Source organism: Sarcophilus harrisii, chromosome 1, assembly GCF_902635505.1.
Source record: "Sarcophilus harrisii chromosome 1, mSarHar1.11, whole genome shotgun sequence".
In the NCBI taxonomy this organism is placed as follows: Eukaryota; Metazoa; Chordata; class Mammalia; order Dasyuromorphia; family Dasyuridae; genus Sarcophilus; species Sarcophilus harrisii.
The window spans coordinates 518574095-518601570 of NC_045426.1; the positions used below are offsets into that span (position 1 = coordinate 518574095).

Below are 27476 nucleotides of genomic sequence, written 5' to 3' on the forward strand. Positions count from 1 at the left end.
AGGATGAAAACCAAACATTTCCTATTTGTCTCTCACATAGGACCAAAAAAGAAAAAAAAATAGGAACTGTAGTATTACAAATAAAAAAGTAGTAATTGTACTAACAAGCAGGTTTGAATTTCCTGGTAGTAAAAACTTGCTACAGTTAAAGTTAATAAACAATGACATATTAACTGAAAAGTTTGTAAAATCTCTCTAGAAATGTTTGTTCCATTTTTTTTTCCTTTTTTCTTTAATCAGAAAAGTGTTGGATATTCTTTGTATAAAGCTGCAAAGGAGCCAAGAGAGTCAATTATATTACGCTCAAATTTTATTCAAAATCTTGAAAAATAATATTTCTGATCATCAAAGGCAGGATAACATTGGAAAAATCTAAGGGTTAAAAATAACAACAGCAAAAAAAACAATAAAAATGTAAACACCCTTTAGAAATGATTTTTTTAAATGAAAATAGAATATTTTGGTTAAAGATTATTCATTAAAAATTTATACAATCTCTTTGGTTTGATTTTTTTTCTTTCAAGGTAACTGAACTGCACAACATCAAAAACATAACCAGACTGCCTCGAGAGACTAAGAAGCATGCAGTGGCAATTATCTTTCATGATGAGACGTCAAAGACATTTGCCTGTGAGTCAGGTAAGCAATTACTAGCATTGTTCCAACATGAGGAAATTGAGCTGCTTCCAAAATAATGGCTCTAATGGACTGAGATACTGTATAAATTGGTTACCTTATCTTAGTGAAAATGTGTTCTAGATCTTTTATTTTATCTTTAGGAAGAAGCTGGAAATATTGATTTTACAGATACTTTGGAAGATTGATTATTATTTGCCTATGTGTGTTTCTCCCATATGGTTTCAGAACTTTGTAGGTCCTCTGTCCTCACTCTTAAAATTAAGTAAACACTGCTCGCAAAATGTGAATCAGTCACATTTGGGATGTATAGTCATGTTCTTGCCAAGTAACGCTAAACTATTGGTAGGATGATAATAACACTGTCACTGCAGAAGAGCAACAAAGCACAGTCTGAGTCTCAAGATGATAGAAAACTGAACTTTAAACAATTTATTATGGGCACAGCTGTTAGAATCTAAAAATAAATAAACTTTCAAATGGATTTTAATGATGTGGTTCATAAAGTCCTATTATATTATTAAGATATAAGGTTAAGCTTGCTGTATTTGTCATTTTGAATCCCTGTGGGATGTAGTATATCATTTCACTTGGTGCCTAATTGTACCTTGATGAGAAATAGCATGAAGTAGTTGAAAAAAGCTTGAGCTCAAAGCTATCATTATCAAAGGGCATCATTATATTTTTAATACCTCGTACTACAACTCTGGTGTCATTCTCAACTCCTCACTGCTGCTCACCCCATGGATGCAATCCACTGTTAAATCTTTTCATTTTTACCTTCTAATGTCACCCTTAGATGTCCTCTTCTTTATATTCATATAGGCACAACTCTAACTCAGCCCTTCATTCTCACCTGGTCCACTGTAATGGGCTTTTAACTTGTATTTCTGACTCTCATATCTCTCCCCATTCCAACTTATTAATTTGCCAAGGTGATTTTTCCCAAAGCATAGGTCTGACTTTGTCACCTTCTTGCTTCAAAAAACAGCAGTTCTTCCTATGAACCTCCAGAATCAAATGTTGTGTTCTTTTTCTTTTTTTAATCGACAATTGAGTATTTAAAACTTTTCAGACTCTTACTCATTCCTACCTCTTCAGTCTTCTTACATCTTATTTCTCTCTACACATTTTATAATACAATTACACTGGACTGCTTGCAGTTACATGCTCCTTTTTTCTTCTCTCTTTTCCTGTCTCTGTCTCTGTCTGTGTGTGTGTATGGGTATGTGTGACTCCCTCCCTCTTTTTCTCCTTCCTTCCTTCCTTCCTCTTTTCCCATCCCTGTTCTTTTACACACACACACACACACACACACACATATATTTTCATCTGCTTTTAATATATATCTTTATAAAAGTGAGTATGACAATGATATTAGTAGAATTTGTGACCAATTGGCAAAAGAGGAGGATCATGCAGATTGTTTCTTTTTTTTAATTTAATGTAATTATTTTTGGAAGAAAAAAGAAGATTTTTTTTCTTGTTATACAAGTACATTCTTAAAAAAAAAACACATTTCCCTTTGAATCAGTTGGAAAAGAAATAATCAGAACAAAAGGGAAAGACCACAAGAGGAAAAACAAAACAAAACAAACAAGAAATAGGAACACAGCCTATGCTGATTTTCATTCAATCTCCATATTTCTCTTTCTGGATGCAATTGGCACTATCCATGTAGAGTTTATTGAAATTGCCTTTGGATTACTGAACCAGTGAGAAAAACCAAGTCTTTCATGGTTGATCATTGCACAATCTTGCTGCTCCTATGTACAATGTATTCCTGGTTTTGCTAGTTTTGTTCAGTATCATGTGATGTAAATCTTTCTAGGCCTTTCTAAAATCAGCTTGTTCATCATTTTTATAGAATAATAATATTCCGTTACTTTCATATACCATAACTTATTCAGCCATTTCCAAATTGATGGGCATCTACTAATTTTCCAATTCCTTATCACCACACAAAGAGCTGCCAGAAACAATTTTGCACATGTGAATAATTTTCTCTCCTTTATGATTTCCTTGGGGTATAGATCCAGTAGTGACAGTGCTGGATCAAAAGGTATGCATATCATTTCACAATTCCCCCAACAATGTATTAGTGACCCAGTTTTCCCACATCCCCTCCAATATTTAGCATTATCTTTTCTTGTCATCACAGTCAATCTGAGAGATGTGAGGTGATAACCCAGCATTGTTTTAATTTGCATTTCTCTAATCAATAGTGATTTGGAGCATTTTTTCATATGAATAGAGATAGTTTTAATTTCCTCATCTGAAAATTATCTGTTTGTATCCTTTGACCATTTGTCATTTGGAGAATGACTTATATTCTTATAAATTTAACAAATTTCTTTATATATTTTAAAAATGGGGCCTTTATCAGAAACACTGGCTGTAAAAAATTTTTTTCCAGCTTTGTACTTTCCTTCTAATTTTGTTTGTGTTGTTTTGTTTGTGCAAAACCTTTTTTAATTTAATGTAATCAGAGCTGTCCATTTTGCATTTTATAATTGCTTCTGGTTCTGCTTTTGTCTTAAATTCCTGCCTTTTCCATATATCTCAAAGGTAAACTTTCCCTTGCTCTCCTAATTTGCTTATGTTATCATCCTTTATATCCAAATTATGGAGCCATTTTGATCTTATTTTTAATATAGTGTGTGGGATGTAGGTCTATGCCGAATTTCTAACATACTATTTTCCAGGGTTCTCAAAAATATTTGTGAAATAGTAAGTTCTTATCCCAAAAGCTAAAGTTTTGGAGTTTATCAAATATTAGATTAATGTAGTCATTGATTGTTGTATTATGTGTATTTAACCTATTCTACTGATTCACCACTCTTTTTCTTAGCCAGTAACATATGTTTTTGATAACTGCCACTTTATAATAGAGTATTAGATCTGGTACTGCTAGTCCATTGTCCTTTGAATCTTTTCCATTAATTCCCTTGATATTCTTGAGCTTTTGTTCTTCCAGATAAATATTGTTACTACTTTTTCTAGCTCTATAAGATAATTTTTTGGCAGTTTAATTGTTATAGCACTGAACAAGTAGAACAATTTAAATAGAATTGTCATTTTATTATATTATCTCAACCTACCCATAAGCATTTGATATTTTTCCAATTGCTTAGATCTGATTTTATTTGTGTAAAAAGTATTTTGTAATTTTATTCATATAGTTTCTGGGTTTGTCTTAGCAAGTAGACACTCTCAGCAGATTATTTCTTGGGCTTCTTCCCACAGAGTCCTAGGTTGCTAGTGCCCAAGCTCTACCTTATTCAGAGAGGAGAGAGGAAGAAGCCTATTCATTTAGTGTGTACTTGTGTTATCCTTTAGTATTTATCTCAAGTCTCTCAAATTGGGAAGAGACAGCCTAACTCATCCCCCAAATTTCATTCATGAACAATTGTGGCCCTTTCTTTGGAGGAGCAAAGAAGAGGAAAGGAAATAGTATTGCTGCATCTGCTAGAAGGCAGTGAGATCTTGAGTTCTCAGTAGGACTCTCAAGACCTTGCTTTTGTGTACCACTTTGGAAAGAAGGGAGTGATAATATTTCAAGCAGCTTTTTTTCATCTTTTTTTTAAATCAAATTTTGGAAATTTAATTTATTGAAGATCAAATTTGTGTCTGATAGTGTGTTATTTTCAGAAAAAAATAACATAACATTTATTTTACACATTTTTAAAATTTCTTTCATACTTAACTATTTGTAAAAATATTTTTTCTTTACTCCTTAGTTTTCTCTGATGATTTTACATCTATTTCATGATATTAACTGTAGATGGTTTACCTTCCAGGCTCTGTCCAGGCCTTTTCTTTCTATCCAAAAGACTATTCATTAATTTTTCTTTTAAATCCTCTTCTCTTCTCAACTTCCATATTACTATTAAAGATACCATCATCTTTATAGTCACAATGGAACACAGTTCAGGTGCTCCTCTCCCATACTCTCTTCACATAGCCAATCTTCTTCCAAATCTTGTCATTTCAACTTTCACAACTTCTCTCCTATATGTCTTTCCACTCACAACTTCATACCTGGGCTGTTTTAATAGCCTTTTGGTTGACTTTCTTGCCTCAGATTTCGTCAACTTCCAAAGTGAGCTTCATAAAGTACAGATATGATCATGTCACCTCCTTACACAACAAATCTAGTGGCTCCTTACTACCTCTAGTATCAGATATAAAATATTGTGTTTTTTGAAGTTCTTCTCAACCTAGTTCTTTCTACTATTCCAATTTTCTGATACTTCAACTTCTTCACATTTACCATAATTCAACAACATTTACTTTTTTTGCAATTTCTCACTCAAAACACTCAAACCTCACAACTCAAATCCTACTCTCTTCCCTGTGAGATGATTTTACATTCATAGTGAATATATGTCATAAATACATATTTTTTCCATACTGTCACTACCATTATGATGTGAACCCCTTGAGGAAAGAAACTATCATTTGCCCTTTTTTAATACCAGTATCAACATATCCCTGACACTTAATAAATGCTTGCTGATTATCTGGTTTTTAAAATGTTGATGGTTTTTATTAACAATTAAATCCACTTAATATGAAAATCATTATAATTTATTCAATCTAATGAATGCCCTATTTATGAATTGCTGTATGGAGTATTATTGGATAGTATTTAAACAAAGGTGTTTTCCTGATTTTTTTTTCTTTTACCGTGATTTATTATCACATTCATTTACTTTTGATTTGGAAATAAACCAGACTCCAGAATTTAAGAAAGCATTTGGATTTGCAAACTTTTATATTTAAAATTCTATCTTGTGAGTAATTCCTAAAAAATTTGTGGCATTATATAGTGCTATAAAAACACGACTTACTTGATATGATGTCACTACAAAACCTGATTGTCTTAATTTGTTTTACCATCTTGTCATTTCCTCATATACTTCAAGGGGACCTTCTCCTAGTTCACTATTCTAAGAAATTTACATTCCAATACCATATAGGGGACTTCCAGTTATCACAAATGTTACTAAGCACTAAAGACACTTCTGGGATAATAGTTATCCCCAGAAATTAAAAGAAAGCCATTTCTTTCTTTTCTATACAGATATCTGAAAGATCTTGGGAATTAGATGTATGGATTGGATAGACACTAAACTTGGCTTCAATACCTGTGCTGTGCTAAGCTAAGCATGTAGCAGCAGAATTTTTAAGGCCTAGAATGAGAGGTTTAAATCGGTATGCAGAAATCACCACTTACATAAATATGTAATTCAGCAATTCTTGCAATGAGTTAGAAGAAATCAATTCACTTCAATGTGTATTAGCTTAGGCAGGTACTATACATAAACACTGAACTAGCAACAAAAAAAAAAAGGCATAAAAATACTGGAAACACAAAGACAAAAATGAAATAGTTCTGGCTATCAAGGAGTTTCAGTGATGTGATATATATATATATATATATATATATATATATATATATATATATATAGCTAAGTAAAAGAGGCATAATTTAAAAAGGGATCCTGACAGGATCAGGGAAAGGAAGATTTCCTCTGACCTCAGTCTTGAAGGAAGATAGGATTCTGATGTTAAGAATTATGCTTGTACCAGTGACTTTTTAAACCTTTTTTTGGCATCATATTATTTTTTGGCAAAAATATATATTTTGGCATAAAATAAAATTAATATTTTGCACAGGACTCAATTATATTTAAATACCTTTATCATAATAAGTGGTGGGTTTTTTAAAAGTTCACAGAGCTCAAGTTAAGAATTTTTTACCACTAGAACCAACAAGGATTAGATCATATGTACTCACTACTTTCAGTTTATATATATATATATATATATATATATATATATATATATATATATTTCTATAGAGCTGCCACTGTTTTTCTTGCCTTCCCAGTAGGTAGAGGAGGGGAAGAAAATTTATAGAGGAGGAAATTGAGGCAAACAGGGTTACCTTTTTTTTGTATGATTTAAAGAATTTTACCCAAGGGTATTCCAAAATTCCCTTGCTGGACTGAGTTTCCCTTTGAATTCATGCAGATATTTTATTTTTCTTTGAAAGACTTTACGCTTGAAAGACTCTTTAGAATGCCAGGAGTATTCCCTTCTAAACAATCCTGCTTTTTGACACTCATTTGCCTTTAGAGGCAGCTGGAGCTTAGTAAATAGAAAACAGCTGTTTTGATGGAATGGAGAGATAACTGGTTTCAACATCAGGAAGACCTGAGTCTCATCTTGCCTCTGAAAGATATTTGTTATGTGACCCTGGCTAAGGCACAACTGCACAATGCTCTAGACAACTCCCTATGACTCTGAGTTGTAGGAAAGATGACATCTTGTATTGGCAGATGGAGTGTCATAACCTACACAAGCTTTACTAAATGCAATTAGAGCCTAGATATTATCTCCAGGAGGAAATTTCCTATTCCTTTTGTTTAAGCCATCAGCACAACTGTAAAGACTGACAACAATAGAAACTCTACATTTAGAACCTGATGCTTTGAACAACAACACAAAAAAAGACCTTATCCCACAGACAAGTAGTCCTGTATATTATGAACAAATATTTATACAGACCCTTAGAGATTAATGAATCCAAGAATCTCATTTTACAAGTGAGGAAATAGGCCTAGAGAGGTTGAATGATTTGTTTAAGGAAGGAGAGATTAAGCTCATATATAGCACCTACTATGTGCCATTCACTGTGCTGTGTTTCTTTTACAAATATTATCTCATTTAATCCTCCCAGCAACGTGGAGAATTAGGTATTATTATTCATATTTTACATTAAGGAAATTGAGGCTAAGTGACTAAGAGACTAAGTTAAACGACTTATGCAGGTTCACTCAGGTAGTAAATGTCTGGAGGATAGATTTAAATTCTTATTTTTTTTGATTTTCAAGATGGCAGAATGGACTAGGGTCAAAAACACTCATCTTCCTGATTTCAAATCTGGCATCAAACATTAACTGTGTGATTCTGGACAAGTCACTTAACTCTGTTTGCCTCAATTTCCTCCTCTATAAATAAACTGGAGAAGAAAATGGCAAACCACTCAGTATCTTTGCCAAGAAACCCCAGATGGGGTTACAAAAAGTCAGACACAACTAAAACAACTAAACAATAATTTCCTAACTCCCATTCCCATATTCTCCCCACTGTGCCACCAGCTGCCTTTCAGGGTAATCCAGCTAGTTATAGGATTCCACGTCAGTTCTTCCTGATTCCATATACAACTCTCATCTATCTATTACTACTAATCAAATGTGTCCTTCTGGCCTATAGCAATGCTTCTAAATATGCCAGATTTAAAAATCGCTGAGAAATATTTAACAAAATAAGTAAGAATGCAATTATATATATATATATGTATGTAAAATCACATTTTAAAACTAAGTCAATACTGCCCTATTTCTATTTGAGTTTGATACCATGGTACTATGCCTCCTTACAGTTTATCTGCTAAAAAGGTTTTTAAGCCTCATCTATACAATAAATTAAATGTGAAATGTTGAGTTTAAAATTTAGTTATTTTAGTTATTTTAATATTAAACCAAAAAGCTTACATATTTCTGATTTTTGACTTCACATTGCTCATGGGATGGGGGGAGTGGGAAGTAAGGAAGAATTCTTTAATATGTGTATAATTAAGGCACCAGAATTAGTATAGCCATTAAAAAAAAAATCAGCTTGTACTGTATTCACCTCATCTACAAAAGCTCCCATGAGAACAAAGGATTCTTGCTGACAAAGACCATTTCATCTCAGCTGTGAATTTCAGACTCTTAACAGTAACCTGCTATTAGAAAACAGTCCTCTATGCAGCACACCAGGAGTAGCAGGCTCCCTGGCATGCTGAAGAATAACAATGATTTTTTAAAAAAATTTTAATGGCAAATTACAGATGTGATTTTTGAAGTATGAAATATCCTACAAGCAAAAACAAGCTGAAATTTCAACAGTAGAGATTGAGATTATTGCTTTGGAGATCATGAGAGTGCTGCTGTGTTTAGATGGACAGAATAGATTCAGGGAAAGGAGGAATTCTATGCACATAGCCTGTTTAAATGTATGTTTATGCAGAATCAATCATTTTCTGTTCTAATTAGTTTCTGTGTCATTCATCACCATTATCTTTTTTTATCTGCATGAAGATAATAATTCATTGCGCTAGATATAGAATGGCTTCACATATTTCATTAAAATAACAGACTCTGCAACTAAGTCATCAACATCCAACTTGACCCACCTTGCCATCTAACTTCCTCCTGACCTCAGCCCTAATGCCATAGATTTTTGTTAACATATTTTACATCTGTGGATGAAATTTTATTTTATAAGGGAAAATAAATTATCAAATGCCTGTATCTTTTGTGTTGCTAGAATAAGTTATTAAGGGAGAACTAAAAGATTTGGAGGTCTAGAAAAATATAAAATCCTTACTTTCCTTGGTACTACAACAGATAATCTCATAAAATTCCTTCTAGTCCCTTCTATGATTTCCATTGTGAGAAAAATAAACCATCATTCTTTCTTTCAACATGAAGTTAGAAAACATGGGTTCTAGCTAGGGCTCCATCACTTATTTGTCTTGTGACCTTATACAAGTCATTTAACTTCACGGAAGCTATTCATCTATAAAATGGAAAAATAAAATAGTTTTACTTCCTACATCACAAGATTATGATGAGGAAAACCAGGTCTGGCATTTTATCCACTTCTCAAATAGCAAAGTTTTGAGATGTAGTCTGAAATGAAATTAGATTTATGTTAACAAATTTCTATTCCTAATGGTTTGAAGTTTCTTATCCACACACACAAAAAAAGAAATGTAGTTAAAGGATGACCTACCTCTTCTTTCCACAGTTCATTAAGCAGCAAGTATTATTAGAGCTTTTAATATGATTAAACTCAAATACTATGTAATAAAGATATGTAGATAAACATTTTTTCAAGCATTAAGAGACATGTCATGGTTTTTAAAAACTAAAAGTATGATTATAATTGGTACTTTCAGGGTTTTGTTTCAATTTCGGACTATTTATTAGATTTTTTTACATGAATTAGTGCTAAAAAATAGACCATCAGAAAGTTCTATGTTAACTTTTAAATAATAATTATTTTAAATGATCAAACATATGATCTATGCCAAAAGGGTTACAATATCTTGCATATCTTTTGACCTAATCAATACCAGGCATGAATCCCAAAATGAGATTTTTTTTTTTAAAGATCTTATATGTATAAACATTTTTAGAGCAGCTCTTTTCTCAAGATAAAAAATTGGAAATTGAGGGAGCACCTATCAATTGAGGAATGACTGAATAAATTGTGACATGGAATTTTGAAGGAATATTATTGTTCTATAAGAAATAATGAGCAGAATGCTATCAAAAAAGCCTGGGAAGTGCTCAATCAATATAATTGATTTATTATCATTGCTCTCTGTTATTCCTGGTATCACCATTAGGTTTGTCATATCCATCATCATCACTATTATTATCATCATCTTCATCCACATAATCATATTCTCAACCTTTTTATTGGATTCAGATAGAAATGGTTCTGATATGTTGCTATCCTGCTATCATTCTTTTCTCTTTAACATTCCATAAATATCCAGTAGATACAATAAATGTTTTTGTAGTTGAATAAAAAGAGATTAGGATGTAAACTCATTCTCTTTAGACTCATTGAAATCATTCTTGATTTTAGTCCAGAAACAGAAAGGACAGCAGGGATGATATGTTCCTCATCCTGTTTCCACATAATTTTAATCTCCTCTTCTAACTCTATATTTTGACATCTTTTCATTCTCCATAGCTTACATATTCTGAAAGTCCAGAATTGAAACATATATTAAAATGTTTTAATTCATTTTTATCATTAGCAATATTATTGTTGTTATAATTATTTGGTGTATTTGTTGATCAGTTTGACTTTATATGAGATCAATGATTGCTAGCCCTACTTTTTTTTTAAATAAATCTAACTCCTGATTCTTATTGTAGTGCTTGTGTATCTCTCTTTTCATCTTTCTCTGCTAACTCTTTACTTAAATTCTGCTCCTTAACTTGCCTTGTGATTACTCAAGCTCTACCCATCCATGGATCCTTCCCTTATTTTCTCCTCTATCCTTCTCTTCCCTCTTTATCCCATTCCATTAATCTGTGTATTTTATCCCACTCCAATTAATCTAAACATCAAACCCTATCTTATCCTATGCTATCCTTCTCTGCTCTTATCCCTTTTCCATTGATCTCACACCTTATCCCACTACCATTATTCTATAGGCTCTTCTGTATCCCACCTTATCCTTTATCCCTTGCCCATTAATATACACTGTACACTGCCTTAAATCTACTCTTCTATATCCCATCTTACCTATTTCTTCTCCCTTTATTTCTTTATTGTTTTGAATGGATACTATATTCTTCATGGTATATATGTAGTATTCACTATTTAACCCATTTTCAATAGGAATAGTTTTTCAGCACTACAAGCCCTTCTCCCCCCCCCTAATGCTTCTGTATCTATTTTCCTCTATACCTCATTTTTATAACATTACTAGTATGTTAACCTTTTACTAGACAGTTTTGTTTTTTATTTAAAATTAGATCATAATCAATTTTGACCCAATCTTTATTTTCAGCTACCCAATTACTAATGTCAATCTTAAACATGTGGTATACATTTCCTTGCAAAAAACAATTTGTCCATGTTGGGTCCCTTGAAGTTAATCTCTGATGTTGATTCTTATATATTAAATTTTCTGTTAAGTTTAGGTTTGTTTGAGATAAAGTCCTGAAAATCTGCAAGCTTTTTGAATGTCTATTTTTTCATACAATATTAACTGACATTTTCAATATTATTAGCAGCATTTTTTATGTAGGCTTTTGGTTTTTTATTTATATTTTTATTCTGAATTTGAACTAAAAAATTAACTTTTCATATACAAAGAACAGTTAAAGAAAATGTCATAGATGTGTCTCTTTATAACCCTTGCTTTTCTTTTCTTTTTTTTTTTTAATAGCTTTTTCTTTGCAAGTTATATGCATGGGTAATTTTACAGCATTGACAATTACCAAACCTTTTGTTCCAATTTTTCCCCTCCTTCCCCCCATCCCCTCCCCTAGATAGCAGGATGACCAATACATGTTAAATATGTTAAAGTATAAATTAAATACAAAATAAGTATACATGTCTAAACCATTATTTTGCTGTACAAAAAGAATCGGACTTTGAAATATTGTACAATTAGCCTGTGAAGGAAATCAAAAATGCAGGCAGGCAAAAATATAGTAACCCTTGCTTTTCTAAAATTTACTTTGTTAATTCAATACAATACTTTCAAAATTATCCTATGGTGCTGAATCCTTCTGAACTTATTTTGGTTGTTTTCTGTATATTTATAATAATTCCATTAGCTTTCTTTATTTTGGTATACTGTTGTCAAATTGCTTTCTCTGACACTTATCCCAATTAAAAATGTGAAGAAGTGAACCCTTCTAACAAATAAGCATAATTAGGCAAAACAAATCCATCCAGCTGACATGTCCAAAATTATATCTATTTACATGGTTGTTTACATCTTGTCTACGCATTAGATTGTGAACTTCTTGAAAAAGATCTTCTCTTGCTTTTCTATGTTTTCCCAGCACATGGCACAAAGCCTTGCATATAGGAGGTAGTTATTAAATGTTTAATGACAGACTGGTAATTATCAAGTGATGAATTTTTTTCTGCCACAACTAGCTACTGAGGGATAGAGTGCATGGGTTTTATGTCAACATGGACTATGCAGACTGATGAAATTGTTACTCACACATTACTGAACTAGCATAAGAAAATTATAATTACCAATCCTTGTCTAATGCTTTAAACTTTGCAAAATACTTCATGCACATTATCTCATTTGATATTCATGACAAACCTGTGAGGTACATTCTATTGGTTTTATTATTCCCATTTTAGAGAGGAGAAAACTGAGACTCAGGTTAAATCACTTGACTATGTTCTAAAATCCAATTTAATACTGGAAATGATATTTAAACACAGGACTTTCTTTACTGCACATCTTCTGCACTTTCTACTACTACTATTTATAATATCTTTATCCCATATAATGCTTAGGAAAATACCAATTGTATTTTTGCTTCTAAAAGACACAAAGCACATAAATATGTTGTTCTCTGGAAAACATGCTTACAGAAACTAATGCATTCCTAAAAAAAACAAAACCTTTTAAGACTTGTGAAGAAGAATACCAAATCTACCCATACTGATATATATTATGTTTGTATAATCACATAAAAACATAAAAATTGCAACAAAAATTGACGTCATTGGAAAATAGTTTTTCATAGTAATGTTGATAACTTTTTCTTTATATGAGATAATTTGTGCTCCAAAATATTTTTAACTATTACAATAGGCCAAGGAGACTGATTATTGAAATGACTATATATCAGTCTTACAACACTTTATAATAGGGAATTATCAATATATTTAATAACAAAACTAAAAGTCACCTGATTCTGTCCTAGGCTTATTAGATCAGCTAAAATCTCCCTTCAGGGAAAAAATTTCGGATCCCATTGATATATCCAGTAAGGCAATATATTTTGGTTGGGGCAGTCTTTCTTTTGAACAGTGAGATTTTTATTCCTTTTATGAGAATGTTCAATTTAGACTCAAGCTTGAAAAATAAAGGAACAGATGGTTTAGAGGAAAGTAGCTCACAATTAGAGTTAAAATCTCTGCTTACCTTCATTTAAAAAATATGTGACTACTTCAGCTATTTTTATGACTGTCTACACCTGTAAAATGAAGTGAAGGAATGAGACAATTATACCAATAAGGTTTTTTACAAGTAAGCTACTTGAGCCTTGACTATTTAGACACTTTAGGTAATCATCTGAAGATTTGAGGTAACTATTCCAGGTAACAGTAAAAAATTAATTTTAGATCATTCAATCAAAAATCTTAAGGATTCAATATAATCTTAGAGTTAGAGCTGGAAATCACATCAGAGTGTAGCTTAATAATATCATTTTATAGATAACAAAACTCAAGTCCTGATAATTAAAGAAACTTGCTAAAAGATACACAAGTTTAAGTAGCAAAACAAAGATTTGAATCCAAGTCCTTTGAATCTAAATCCATTTCTTTATTTATTTATAACTGGCCATCTTTGCTTGCTTATAGGTTTTCTTTGCTTCTGTACTGTACATTTTTTACTTTTCCCTTTTTTCTCTCCCTCCCACTCCTCCACATAGGCTTCAGTTACTTAGTATTACATTTATATATACACCGATATACATATATACACATTTACATGTACATACATATATATACATACATACACATACATCTGAAACACTATTAATGTAGATAATATACAATGTCGTTTTCTATCTTGATTGATTTTTTTTAAGTTTGACTTTGTCTGATTAATAATAATTATCCCTATTTTTTCCTACTAAATTCTACTCATTATTATTTTGTTTTTATATATCTACTTTTTCCTTTCCATGCTAACTCTTCTACATTACTTTTATTACTATCTACTTTACTTCTACCTATTAACATATCTAATTTACATCTGCCTATCAATTTAGCTATTACTTAATCTCCCTACCACCCTTCCCTCTAGGGATTCCTCACTTATTTTCTCCCCCTATACTTTCCTTTCCTCTTTATCCCTTTCCCATTAATCCACACACCTTATCCCATCTCCATTGATTTTCATATCCTTCTATATCCCATCTTATCCTATCTTCCCCTTTGTTTCTTTATAGATTTTGGAAAGTGCTAATGCCCTTCTTGGGGGGAATGTGTGTATGTTTGTCTATGTATAATTCCCTCTTTAAACTATCCCCGATTTGACTAAGTTTTCAGAACTACTAATTGTCCTCTCACATATAATTCTTCTGTATTGGTTCTTGCTATAGGGTCTCATTTGTATAACAAAATTACTATATTCACCTATTCCTAGACAGTTTTGCTTGTCAGAGTCACATTATACTCAGCTATATGTTTTTTTTTTTTTTTTTTTTTTGGACTACACAAATGCTTTACATTTCCTTTTTGAATCCTTTGAAATTATTCTTTGATGCTGGCTCTTATATGTTAAAATTTCTATTGAGTTCAGATTTGAGACAAAATTCTGAAAATCTATGAGTTCACTGGATATCCATTTTTTTTTTCATTCAATACTATGCTTAACTTTGCTGTGTATATTTTCTGCAGCAATCTTAGTTCTTTTGATTGTAGATATATAGTATTCCATGACCTGTGATCTTTTTTGTAGTTATTGATTAATCCTGGGTGATTATTATTGTAGCTCCAGCATATTTAAATTGCTGCTGCTGTTGCTTGTAGAATGTTCTTTTTATCCTGTTGATTTTGAAATATAGCAATTATATTATTATATGTTTTCCTTATAGAATCTCTTTGAAGTAATTCATAGATTTTTTCCTATTTCTACTTCCCCTCTAGTTCTTTCACTTCAGGACAATTTAATTTTTTTATATTATTGTGTCAAGTTTCTTTTTTTTTAATCATAGCCTTCAAGTAGTCCAATTATTCTTATGTTTTCTCTTCTTAATCCTTTCTTCAGATCTTTGATTTTCTTTTGTTTCATACTTTTTTCTATTTTTTTTCATTCTTTCTATTTTATTATTTCTTGGTCTCTATAACTTCACTAGCTTCCCTTTAGCCAAATTCTAATTTTCAGAGTCAATTTCTTCTTTAAATCCCTGAATCTCCTTTTCTAGTTAGTTGGTTTACTTTTCATAATTTTCTTTTATTCTTGGTTTGTTCTTAGTATTTTTTAGTTTTTCCTCACTCTCTTTTATTTGATTTTTAAAGTCTTTTTTGAATTCTTTTAGGGATGGTAGTCATTTAACATTATTTTTTGGAATAGAGGAGGCAATTTTTTACTTTATTATCCTTCTTTGGAGATGAACCCCATCTTCCCTATTCCCATTGTAAGTGTCTACGATTGGGTTTTTTCTCTGTTGCATATTTGTTATTGTTTTGTTGTTGTTGTTGTTTAATAAGCACTAATATAATAATCTCTGGTCCTATGATGGGAGGCATGGTGCTTTTGGCTTCAGTTTAGTTCTCCTTTCTGGCCTGAAATTCCAAACTAACCCTCCTGTAAATGTCCAGTGCTTCTGCACTCACCAGGTATGCTGGTTCCTTCTTGCCTAGGGCCACATCTCAGCAACACAACTGGGCCTTGCATTCCTTATTAGGAGAGATTCTTTCCATCATCTTCAGCCAGACCCAGGACTTTCCACAATACCCCAGAAGTGAAAATTCCTATAGTCTGGACTGAGGCTATTTTCAAACTCAGGTAATCCCAGGGCTCCTCACTTTTTATTTCAGCAGAGTTAGTGTGGAGGTGGCTACACTTGACAATATTTAAATCTCTATCTGGAGATCTTTCTTCTTGTCCTCCCTGGTTGTTCTGAGAGGACCCTTGTTTTACTGTAAGTCTTATTGTTTTGTTTTGTTTTAACTGGTCTATATTAGCCTCCAAGTACTCCAAGACCTATTCCACCATCTTCATGCAATCCTCCCCTGTTTTTGGGATTTCTTTTTTTCAGTTTTGGGCTCTGTTTCCATGGTAAAGGGGGGTGGAGAAAGGTTCTATCTCAAGATTCAGGCTTATTTGCACAGCTAATTTCAAAGCAAGTTTTGGGAAGTTGTATATTTTCAGTGCTAGCAGGGTGGTATGATCTGGGAAGAATATAATCATTGCTCTCCTGGTTTTCACACTGACCCTTAACTAGGAAGAGCCTTAATCTCTTGGAATTGCTATACTGCTCTTCAGAGTCCCTGATCTCTTGAGACTGTAAGTGATATGACTTCTTGGGTCTTCCATTCCCTCTCATCTGAAAGGGTTCCTTTGTGCCCATGAATTATCATCCAGCAATGGGTATAGACAAAGGAGTTGCCAAATAGCAATTGATTCTACATCCAGTGCTAGTATAGGGCTATTCTGTCTCTTTATGACCAGTTGCCAGGTCCCTTTACCTTCTTACAAAACAATTTGGGAGTCCTTGAGGATGCTGCTGCTTCTCTCACCATAACTTAGTTCTACTACTAGTATTTCATTCACATTTCTACCCCCATATTACACTTCTCTTATTGTGATCTCCTTAGTTGTCTGGGACCAGAAGAATGGCTTGTCCCAACTTTCATTGGTTGTACCACTACAGAATTCAATGAGAAGTATTATTTTAAAGTTGGAAAGGAATTTTTGGTGGACTCAGCTAAGCACTTTTTTTACTCTGCCATCTTGGCTCCAACCCTGAAAGACCATCCCTTGTGTTCTTAAGAGGGAAAAAAAATGCAACTATCAGTCCCACAGAGAGTGATATATGATAAGTACTGGCAGAAATGTAGGAAGATGAATTTTTAAAGATACTTATTTGCTTAATGACTTCCAGAATCAAAAAAGATATAAATTTTATATATGTAATTGCATATCCATAAATATGCATATATATATATATATATATATATATGTGTGTGTGTCCAATTCCTCATAGAATTAAAACATGACAAAGGTACATCTGTGCAGAAAAAAAATAAATAATGCTGAATTATTTGAAGCAAGTTGACCTGGATTCAGTCAAATCCTATCTTAGTCACCTAACATTTATTAAGCATCTACTCTGTGACAGGCATTGTACTAAGAACTGGACATGAAAAGAAAAATAAAAGATAATAGATGTTCATAAATGCTCTTAAGAAATTCACAAAGAGCAGTCTGAAATTAGGAGAAGCTGAGTTTAAATCTGGTCTCAAACATTTAACATTTCATAATTCTGTGACCCTTGGTAAGTCACTTAACCCCAAATGCCTAAGCAAAAAAAAAAAAAAAAAAAAAAAAAAAAAAAAAAAGAAAAGAAAAGAAAGAAAGAATTTCACAGTCTAATTGGGGAAACAAAATATAAATAAAAAGTATACAGGGTACCAACTATACACTAGATAAATTGAAAATAATCAAAAACAGAAGTTAAGAAATGGAGAAGAATATAGAAAACAAAAATTTAATGGAAGCTTGATACAAGCCACATACATCCAGTAGGTAGAAATGAAGAGGGAGAAAATTCCATGTATGAAGATGATCCAGTGAAAATGTCTCGATTTAGCATAAAGAATGTCTTGTTCAAGGAACAGCAAGGAGACTAGTATTATTAAGACAAAATATATATGGAGAAGGTAAAAAAGGTATGAAGACTGGAAATTTTGGGGAAGTGATAAAAGTAGGAAAAGCTGTAAGAGACAAATAGGTGATAAGGAGGCAATGGATTGAGTAAACAGAATGACATGTTTAGTCCTGCACTTTAGGAAGATCCTTTTGACAATTAATTGAAGGAGGAACTAGAGCAGAGAGAGAGAAGCAGACCAATCATTTACTAGCTTTGTGATCCTGGTTATGTCTATTAATCTCTCTGAAGTTCAAGTTCTTTTGAAAGACAAACAATACAATCCCTTCTCTCAAAGATTGTACAGTACATTAGGAAGAATACAACACATTTCCTAATAAGGAAATACAAGGCAATTTGAAACAGGTAAAAGAACAATTTTGTTCATCAGGGAATTATGAAAAAAAGTTGGTTATTTTTGTTTTGTTTTGTTTTGTTTTTAATAGAAGGAATGAATTGGGGAAGGAAAGAGAATTCATTCTAAAGCTTTTGAAAATGCCTGAGGAAAGAACAGCTTTCAAGGAGCAGCTAGTAATACAGTTTGAGTGGAAAATATTGTGTGTGAATGGCGCTGAACCAGAAGTCAGACTACAGAGGTTTTGAAATGACCTGCTAAAGAGATTGAATTTTATCCTGAGGCAAAAGAGAATGGATGGAATGTTTTTTTTGTTGTTGTTGTTGTTGTTTTTTAATTAAAGCTTTTTATTTACAAAACATATGCATGGGTAATTTTTCAACATTGACCCTTGCAAAACCTTCTGTTTCAAATTTTTCCCTCCTTCCCCCCATCCCATCCCTTAGATGGCAGGTAGTCCAATACATGTTAAATATATTAAAATATATGTTAAATCCAATATATGTATGTTATGGGCCAGAACTCTGAACTTGAAACAAAAGATTCTTACAAGGTACTAAGTGAGTGGAATTGATAGAGACAATAGTTATATAATTTAAATGGTTCAGTATGATTGACTTAATCCTACAAGGAGATATTGTGGGCCAGAACTTGAAACAAGGTACTAAGTGGAATTGAGGAAACAATGGTTAAATCTAGTTTAGCATTGATTTAATCCTACAACAAATAATGGCTTCCTAGTGATATAACTATTGGTGTATACTCTAGCATATAAGCTAGAAGCTCTCAGGGCCAAAAAAGAGACAAGTGCACTACAAGCTCTAGGAGGCTGAGACAGATTCATTCCATTGTCCACCTTTGTGATGGCTGGAGGCTGAAGCACAAACCTTTGGATTAGGAGATATTTGGAGGAAGCTGGAGGCAGAAGCTGACAGAAGCAAAGGACTGGCAACAGGAACTCAAGCTCCTTAAGCAAGGAGAGAGATAGGCCTCTAAGAAAGCTAACCAGGCCCCAGGAAAAGAGACAAGACTTTGAAGGAGACAATAAAAGATTTGGACTCTAATACCTGGCTGTACTTGTGGTGATTACTGAACTGAAACGAAGGCTGCCTCCAGAGACCCCAAGAAAATCTCAACAGAGAACATTACATTTTAGAGAGAACATTACGTATGTATACATATTTATAGTTATCTTGCTGCACAAGAAAAATTGGATCAAGAAGGGGAAAAAAAAAAACCTGAGAAAGAAAACAAAATGCAAGCAAACAACAGAAAGAGTGAAAATGCTATGTTGTCATTCACACTCAGTTCCCACAGTCCTCTCTCTGGGTGTATTTGGCTGTCTTCATCAGTGAACAATTGGAACTGGTGTATCATCTCATTGTTGAAGAGAGCCATGTCCACCAGAATTAATCATTGTATAGTCTTGTTATTGCCATGTATAATAATCTCCTGGTTCTGCTCAATTCACTTAGCATCAGTTCATGTAAGTCTCTCCAGGAGCAGAAATCATCCTGCTGATCATTTCTTATGGAATAATAATATTCCATAACATTCATAAACCATAATTTATTCATTCATTCTCCAAATTATGGGCATCCTGGATGGAATGTTTTTGAATACAATGCATATGCCCAGATCTATATCTTATAACTATTTATTTGGAATCTGTGTGGAGGTACATTGGAGATGAGAAACACTGAATGCAAGAAGATCAATTGGGAAACTCAATAATCCCAAAACTATGATGATGTTCATGTGAGTGGAGGGGATTATGGTCTTTGGGACAGTGATATCCATAGTCCTATATCACAGGATTATTTGTATGATCAAATGAGATAATATATGATCAAATGAGATAACATAAGTGCATTGTAAATTTTAATGTACTAAATAAATGTCAGCTAATATTAGCTTTTTTCCTCTTATTTTTGATGTAATATCAGATAAAAATAGGCATGGAATAAATCACTCTCTTCTCTTTGTTTTTATTTTTGTTTGAGAACCATTAGGTATTTGAAATGATTAATTTTAAGTCAATTGAAAACAATGGAATAAAGGCTAATATTCTATAGACTAATAGCATCATATTTTTAAAGGTTTTTTATTCCATATACTTTGAAAATTGTGAATATTCAGGATGGTGATATCTATCAAAAATTTTCTTAAATTGTTGTGGGTCAATGTAATAAGTCTAACCAATTATTGGAAACAAGAGTCATCTGTGTTAATGTTCTGATTCTAGCAGTTTGGTTATAGTTGTTAACTAACTACACAACTGTAACTTACCATGGTATTTCATTCATTCATTCATTCAAAAGACTTAGTGTCTTTTGAAGTTAAAGGGAAACCATTCCATAGACATTAATATACTCACTTTCACATATCTAAAGCAAAAGAGAGACTAAATCTGTTTGTAGTAAAGATGATTAAATCTAGGTTTGACCTTAGAGAAATTAAAAATAATCCATTATTTCAAATGACACTAGTGTAGCACTTTGTCAACTAGCATATAGTGTCAATCAATTGGCTTTTATTAAGTGCCTACTACATGCTTCACCTTCTGCTAGCACTTTCATGAATAATCCATTTGATTCAGAAATAAAAGAAAGAAATTATCCTCCCTGATTGTTCAGTGCAGGCAGCAACTTGAAAAAAGCTGGAACTACTTCCATTTCTAGCTGACTCAGTCATGATGGGGTAGAAGTACTGATTTATAGCCATCTGTCTCTTAGCTAGCCTTCTAAAAGATTGGGAGGGGAATCATTAAAAGAGAATATAGTAGCCTTGTGTGCTCCAAAATGTGTTTGAATTTAGAACTTAATTCTTTAGAGAAACTAAAATGTTGTTCAGAAGTGACAGCATAATGAGATTTTGTAATTTTATGTTCTTTAAAAGTTTATGTTGAATTAAAAAAAATCAAATCAAATTATGCTAATTCTTAAACAATTTAAATTAATTTAGGCAAATGTAGTGAGACTCAAATAAAGAAGAAATTGGAGAGGGAGGAGCATTGGAAGGTGGTTACTATTCAATATTAAAAATTTTGATAAATTTTGTCTAGCATATTCTTTAAATTTTAAAAATGCATATCAAGGTGTTGCCTTAAATTTCAGGCTTAAGGGGAAGTCAGTTCAAAAAGGATAAGTGATTATGAAGAAAAACAATCTGCTTATAAAATCAAAATATATTGTCATGAGGAAGAAAAAGGGAAGGGCTTTCAGAATGATGGGGCTACACAGGGACCTCATATGGGTATTGTTATTATTTGCTTGGTAATGAGTGGAATAAGTCGGATTTGTAGAATTCGGATTCGATTAGGTAGTCAACACTTGGGCGTTGTAAACACTAGATAAGGGAAAAGTATAATAACAGGTAAGGTAGAGATGCCTATAATAGTAGGGCAGATGAAAGGAGCAGGAACTTTTTGGAAAGAAGGATTCATGTATGAAAATAACTATTTAGTTTCTCTTGTTTCTGTTTATTCTGTTAAGGAAGATTAGCTTCAGACTGGGAGGGAGAGAACTAACATAGTTAACAAAATTAAAAATCAAAATAGTACAATAACTGGATATTCTTAATGAATTAAAGTTACTTGTCCCAAACCAACTTTATCACAGAGAACTGAAAGAATCTGAGAGTAAGACTGAAAAGCTATTCTTGACAATCATTGAGGAAATGTGGAGAACAGGGAAAATGTCATAGTACTAAAGAAAGGCAAGGGTTCAATAGTGGGGAGTGTGTGGAGGGAAGAGAAGGGAAAGGAAGAAGAGTGGATACTTCAAATTGTAGGCTAGTGAGATTGAAAATGACACTTTATAGATTTCTTTGAATAACTATTGAAGAGAAAACTTGTGCACACTTAGGAGAGGTCATAAGTGAAAATCAATATGAGTTTATTAAAGAAAAGTCATGAACATCTAACTTCATTTCCATTTTTCATAATTACCATATTCAAGAAATACCAAAGACATAATTTAACTCATCTACAAGATAACTTCCAAACACTCTAACTGCATCTTTATGTCAAAAGAAAGGGAAGTAAATTGGATTGTATTAGAGTTAGGATTGGATATAGAACTAGCTGAGTGATTGAATGCATAGTTATTATCATTGTCAGCTGGAAGGTAATTGATTGTTATATATCAAAAGACTCAGTGTTTGTCCCTCTGCTTAGATAGTTATTGTTGATGATTTTGATAAAGATATAGATGCCTTTATGTTTATCTAATTTCATATGGTATGAACTTGACTGATATGTTCAATTACAGAATCAGTATTCAAAACAGAAAAAAGTATGTTCTTTAGAAAACAGTTATTATGAGAGGAAACCTAGGAGATTTAATGGACTAAACTATATTAATAGTATAATTGAAAGATGAAAGAATTAGCATAAGGGATGCATAGTGTGGAATATTTTGGACATATTATCAGTAGGCTATTCCATATTTATATCACACCTGAAATAATCCATATTCTTCTGAGTATGCAAAGTGAGACCTGTAAATCTTTGTAATTTAAAAATAAAACAATATCAACAAAATTTTTAAAAGGAAAAGTCCTTTGTATTGTATACCACATAGATAAGTTGGAGTGTGCCAAAACAAAGATGACTGTAATAATGAGGACACTCAAAACTATGTTATCAAATCATTTTTTAAAAGAACTAGAGAAGATCAGATTCTAATAACATCATAATATTCTTCAAATATGTGGAGTGTTTTGGGTCCATGAAAGATTATATAAAAATGTGAGTGCCTCTTTAGAAAGTAGGATTCTTATTAGGATCATAGGAATAAAGAAATCTCATTTATTTTCTGCTCTATCTTCCTTTTTCACTTCCAGGTTAGAAAATGGTTTAATAATTTACTTGAAATACCTATGAAATAAAAGTTTTAAAATTTCCATAAGTAACCTCATCTAATATTACTTATTAATTTATATGCTTCTCTGATGAAATTATTTCCTCCAGCAGTTTAGCAATTGAAAAATAAATGACAAGCTCTATATATGTTTCTAACAGCATAGTCACAAAATGTTCTCATTATATAATCTTCTAAGTGAATTAATGAATTTTTTTTTACATAGATATTTGTTTTCTTTTAGATAAATATAGAAAATGCTGAACTCATTATCATTATAAAATTTACAAATTCAATTTAGCAAACATCTAATACACTATACTCAAATCATGAGAGAACATAGTATAGTCAGGGATAAAAACAAGTAGCCATCCCTGAGGTAGTAATGATAAGTACAAACAGATTAAATGTGATTAGGAAATATTTGACAAAATAAATAAAAATACAGTAAAAAACATAGTAATATTACATTTTAAAATTAAGTCAATATATATCTCTTAGGAATTCTTATACATGAATTAGTGACCTTCTCTTTCTATCTAAGTTTGACAACACTGATGTAGTGGCTAGAGAGCCTATGATGTAAGAGGACATCAGTTTAAGTCTCACTTATGACATAGATGTTATGTGATATTGGGAAAGCCATTTAATTTCTAGTGCCCCGGGCATAACTATAAGATTATAATCTGTGCAGATCTTAATTGGCCGAAGTTTCTTCAAAAGTAGTTACTTTCACCAAGGAAAGATAACCCCAGACTAATAAATATGATACACAAGGCATAGTAACCAGAAATAGAAACATATTCATATTGATGTTAATTTAATATGGAATATAGCATGAAGAAACTGATATATCTCTGATCTACATTTTCAATGGGAGTAGAATAAATGAAAAAAAAAGGTTTTGATAATCACATTTTTATACCAATTTTTAATTTAACTTTTGGATATTTAATATATCATCTTTATTCAAGCAATCAGTTAGTCATCACAGTACTATAAGAACTGAAACAACACACATTGGCATTCTCAGTATAAATGGCCATAAAACATAAAGAAGGTATGGCTATAGAGAAGAATAGATCATAGGTTTTCAAAGAGATGAATAAAAGAGTTGGCAAAGTTGTCATCATGTAACCCAAAGCAACAAGAAACAGTTTCATGATTAAGTAATTTTTCCTTTCATTTTTCATAATCAGTGTATGAAAGATCATTGGACTCTTTCTTATCTACCTATATTCATTGCAAAATAAAATCCTATGAAGAAGTTGATAAAGGCTTTCAAAGTAAATCAACAGTGAAATCAATGTAAAAATGATCATAAAATGGGCAAAAATCCCAAATAGATATTGTAATTTAGAATCAAGAAATGAAATAGACCAAAAGCATATAAACACTTCAGTACACATACCTGTATTTTCTGAACATTCATCAAGAAAAGAATGAAAGGATATGGAAAATATAAAGTAATAGCATAAAACATGATATAAATTAGATATTACCCAACATAAATATCAAAACAGATGCTGTTTATATCCACATCAGAAAAAAAAATGAAGTAAAATATAAGAAAGGGATTCTTTATTGAGGTTTTCCAGATGACATCATGCTAATTGCATTGAGCCTTAGAATTAAAAAGCCATTCCAAGGAAAGCCACAGAAATACAAAGGAGACATAAAATTAATATTTTCTACTGCACAGAAAAAAAAAGAATACTTCTCTATTTCAAGAATCTGTGATATATCCAACTTGGACTAGGCCAAAACAATGCAGAGCTCTTGGAAAGTGATTGTACTATATTGTGCTTTAATTTCATGACACCTTTAGGAATTACTAAACTGAGAGTTAGTTCTTCTGCTAAAGTAACCCACACTACTAAATCCACTGTTCCCTCTGCTACTGACAGCTGTCACTGATGTTATGTCTCTTGTTTAATTTTATACAAACTTGTCTGAGTTAAGACATGAGTCTACCTTTCTTCTCATATAAATTATAATTCATGAGGTTTTAGAAGTTTCTTTTTCTTTTATTTGATTATAGCTTTATTTTGTTTATTTCTACATGAACATATTGTTCTTAATATTTTTCAATTAATAAAGTCTGATTTCTGGATAAATGGGTGGACAGTGCACATTGGCACTTATCCTAGGGCAAATGAAATGTGTTTTATTTCTTTTTTCATCTGTCTTCTACTAGACCTCATCATGGCAGTCTTCCAACTTCTGAGTAAGTGTTACGTGAATGAATGAAAAAACATTTTTATTAAACACCTATTATTTATCAAGCATCAATTAAGAAATGGGATTATAAATTTTAAAAAAAAGAACCTTACTCCCTGTTCTCAAGCAATTTACATTCCATAGGGCCAAAAAAAATGTACTTAAAGATTTCAGTTGCAGAGCATATGGAAATGCTTCTAAATATGAGAGTAATAATGATGCAACTGAGAAAGGAGAGGAAACTTTGCTGTACATAGTACAACAAGGTAAGACAACAGTGGCTGGGGTTCCAGAGCCATAGGGTAAGGGCAGATGAGAAGATTCTGATGACTTTAGGACACAGTGATAAGATAGATGACAAAAGCACCCTTGATTAAAGGTCTTATAGTCCCTTTGCACAAAATATATTTTTCTTTCCTTCAGACTTTGGTAATTTTGGTGGATCCACTATTTCCATATGGGTACTGATTTTACAACCTGTTTGGAAATTCTTAGCACTAAATTTATAGGAAGATGATGAATATTTTGTTTTGAGCAACTCCAGAAGATAATCTCCAGAAGTGGAGAACAGCTTCTGAAAGTCTTAGGAGGTAAGCCCCTGGAGTAGGGAATGATTCACTCTTTATATTTGTATTCTCAGCACCTAGTACCATGATGGGTACAAAGAAGGTGCTTAATAATAATAGTTTGGTTCCTCTATTCTAATTATATTTAATTTATTCTATATATAATTTTATCTATGTACACATGATCTACAAAACAAAATGTAAATATCCTGAGAATTGGAGTTGTTTTTCTTTTTGCTTTGAATTCCCAGAAGCTAGTACAAAGCTTATCACATATAAGGTCCTTATAGGTTAATTGTTCATAGATTTTTATTCGATTTAGCTAAGAAAATACCTATATATATATATATATATATATATATATATATACATATTATAGATGTTTAATAAAAATGTTTTTTTTCATTCATTCACAAAACATTCAGAAGGTGGAAGGCTGGCATGAGGGGGTCTGGTAGAAGATATAAAAAATAAAAATTCATTTGCCCTAGGATAAATGACAATGTTCAATGACATCCCACTTATCTAGAAATCAGATTTTATTGAAAAGTATTAAGAATACATGTCCATGTAGAAACAAACAAAATAAGCTATAAATAATCAAATAAGAGGATTTTTTAAAAGCTCATGGATTATAACTCATAGAAGAAGAAAGGTAGACTCATGTATTACTTAACTCACACAAATTTGTGTAAAATGAAACAAGAAGACATAATATCTGTGACACATGACAGCTGTCAGCAGCTGAGAGAACAGTAGACTTAGTAGTCTGGTTTGCTTTAGCAAAGGAACTAACTCTCACCTAAAGGTGTCATGAAATTAAAACACAGTGTAATGCAATCACTTTCTGAAAGCTCATTCTTTTGGCCTAGTCCAAGCAGACTTCCAGCCATCATTTGAATTTGACAGTCCAGGAATTTCCAAAACCTGTCCCACCCATCAGATACTTCCCTTCTAATCTTTGGATCTCAGACTTCTAGATTTCCTTCCACAAATCACTTCTAGTCTGTCAAGAGGACAGAATCTTATCTGGAATTTATTATAGTATGTTCCACATAGTAGAAATTCAATAAAATATTTGTTGTTGAGGGTGTATTTAGAAAGACAAAAATTCCAATTTAGCAAACTTCTTGGAATTTTATAAAATTCTCTTTTTTGTTAATATTTCATTAATATTTGTTAATAATTTTTGGTCAGGCATTTACAAGAACAAAAAGATTTATTTTGTTTGCTTTTTTTCCCTTTGGCAGAAAATAAAAGAATGCAAATGTATCAGAGGGGTATTTCCTTTAGAAGTCCTATCATTTTCATTTTTCTTTAACTTAATATGTTTCTTCAAAACAAAATCCTTTTGATTGACTATAAATGAGTGAGGGTTTTCCTATAGTTTATCTTCAGAACTTTCTCTAGTCCATGACAACAGTACATGAAGGATTTAGGACCAAAGATATTTTAACATTTGTTCCTTTGGACTTCAGCTGTGGATTGCTAAAATATATCACATTGACTTCTTCTTGACTTATTTGCTTTGATTACTGTAATTTTTTCTTCAAAATACACTGAAAAGCTATTATTCTTTTCCAGCTACTGTCAAAAAGCATTTTTCTTAAAC

At 32.0% G+C, this 27476-nt stretch overlaps 1 protein-coding gene across 1 annotated transcript in view; it reads left to right on the forward strand.

Moving 5' to 3' along the window:
* Positions 1-27476, forward strand: part of DOK6 (docking protein 6) — a 672272-nt gene that overhangs the window by 296829 nt on the left and 347967 nt on the right. The window contains exon 3 of the mRNA XM_031946695.1: positions 525-639. Coding sequence (XP_031802555.1) covers positions 525-639 — 115 coding nt within the window. The remainder of the gene's footprint in view (positions 1-524; positions 640-27476) is intronic.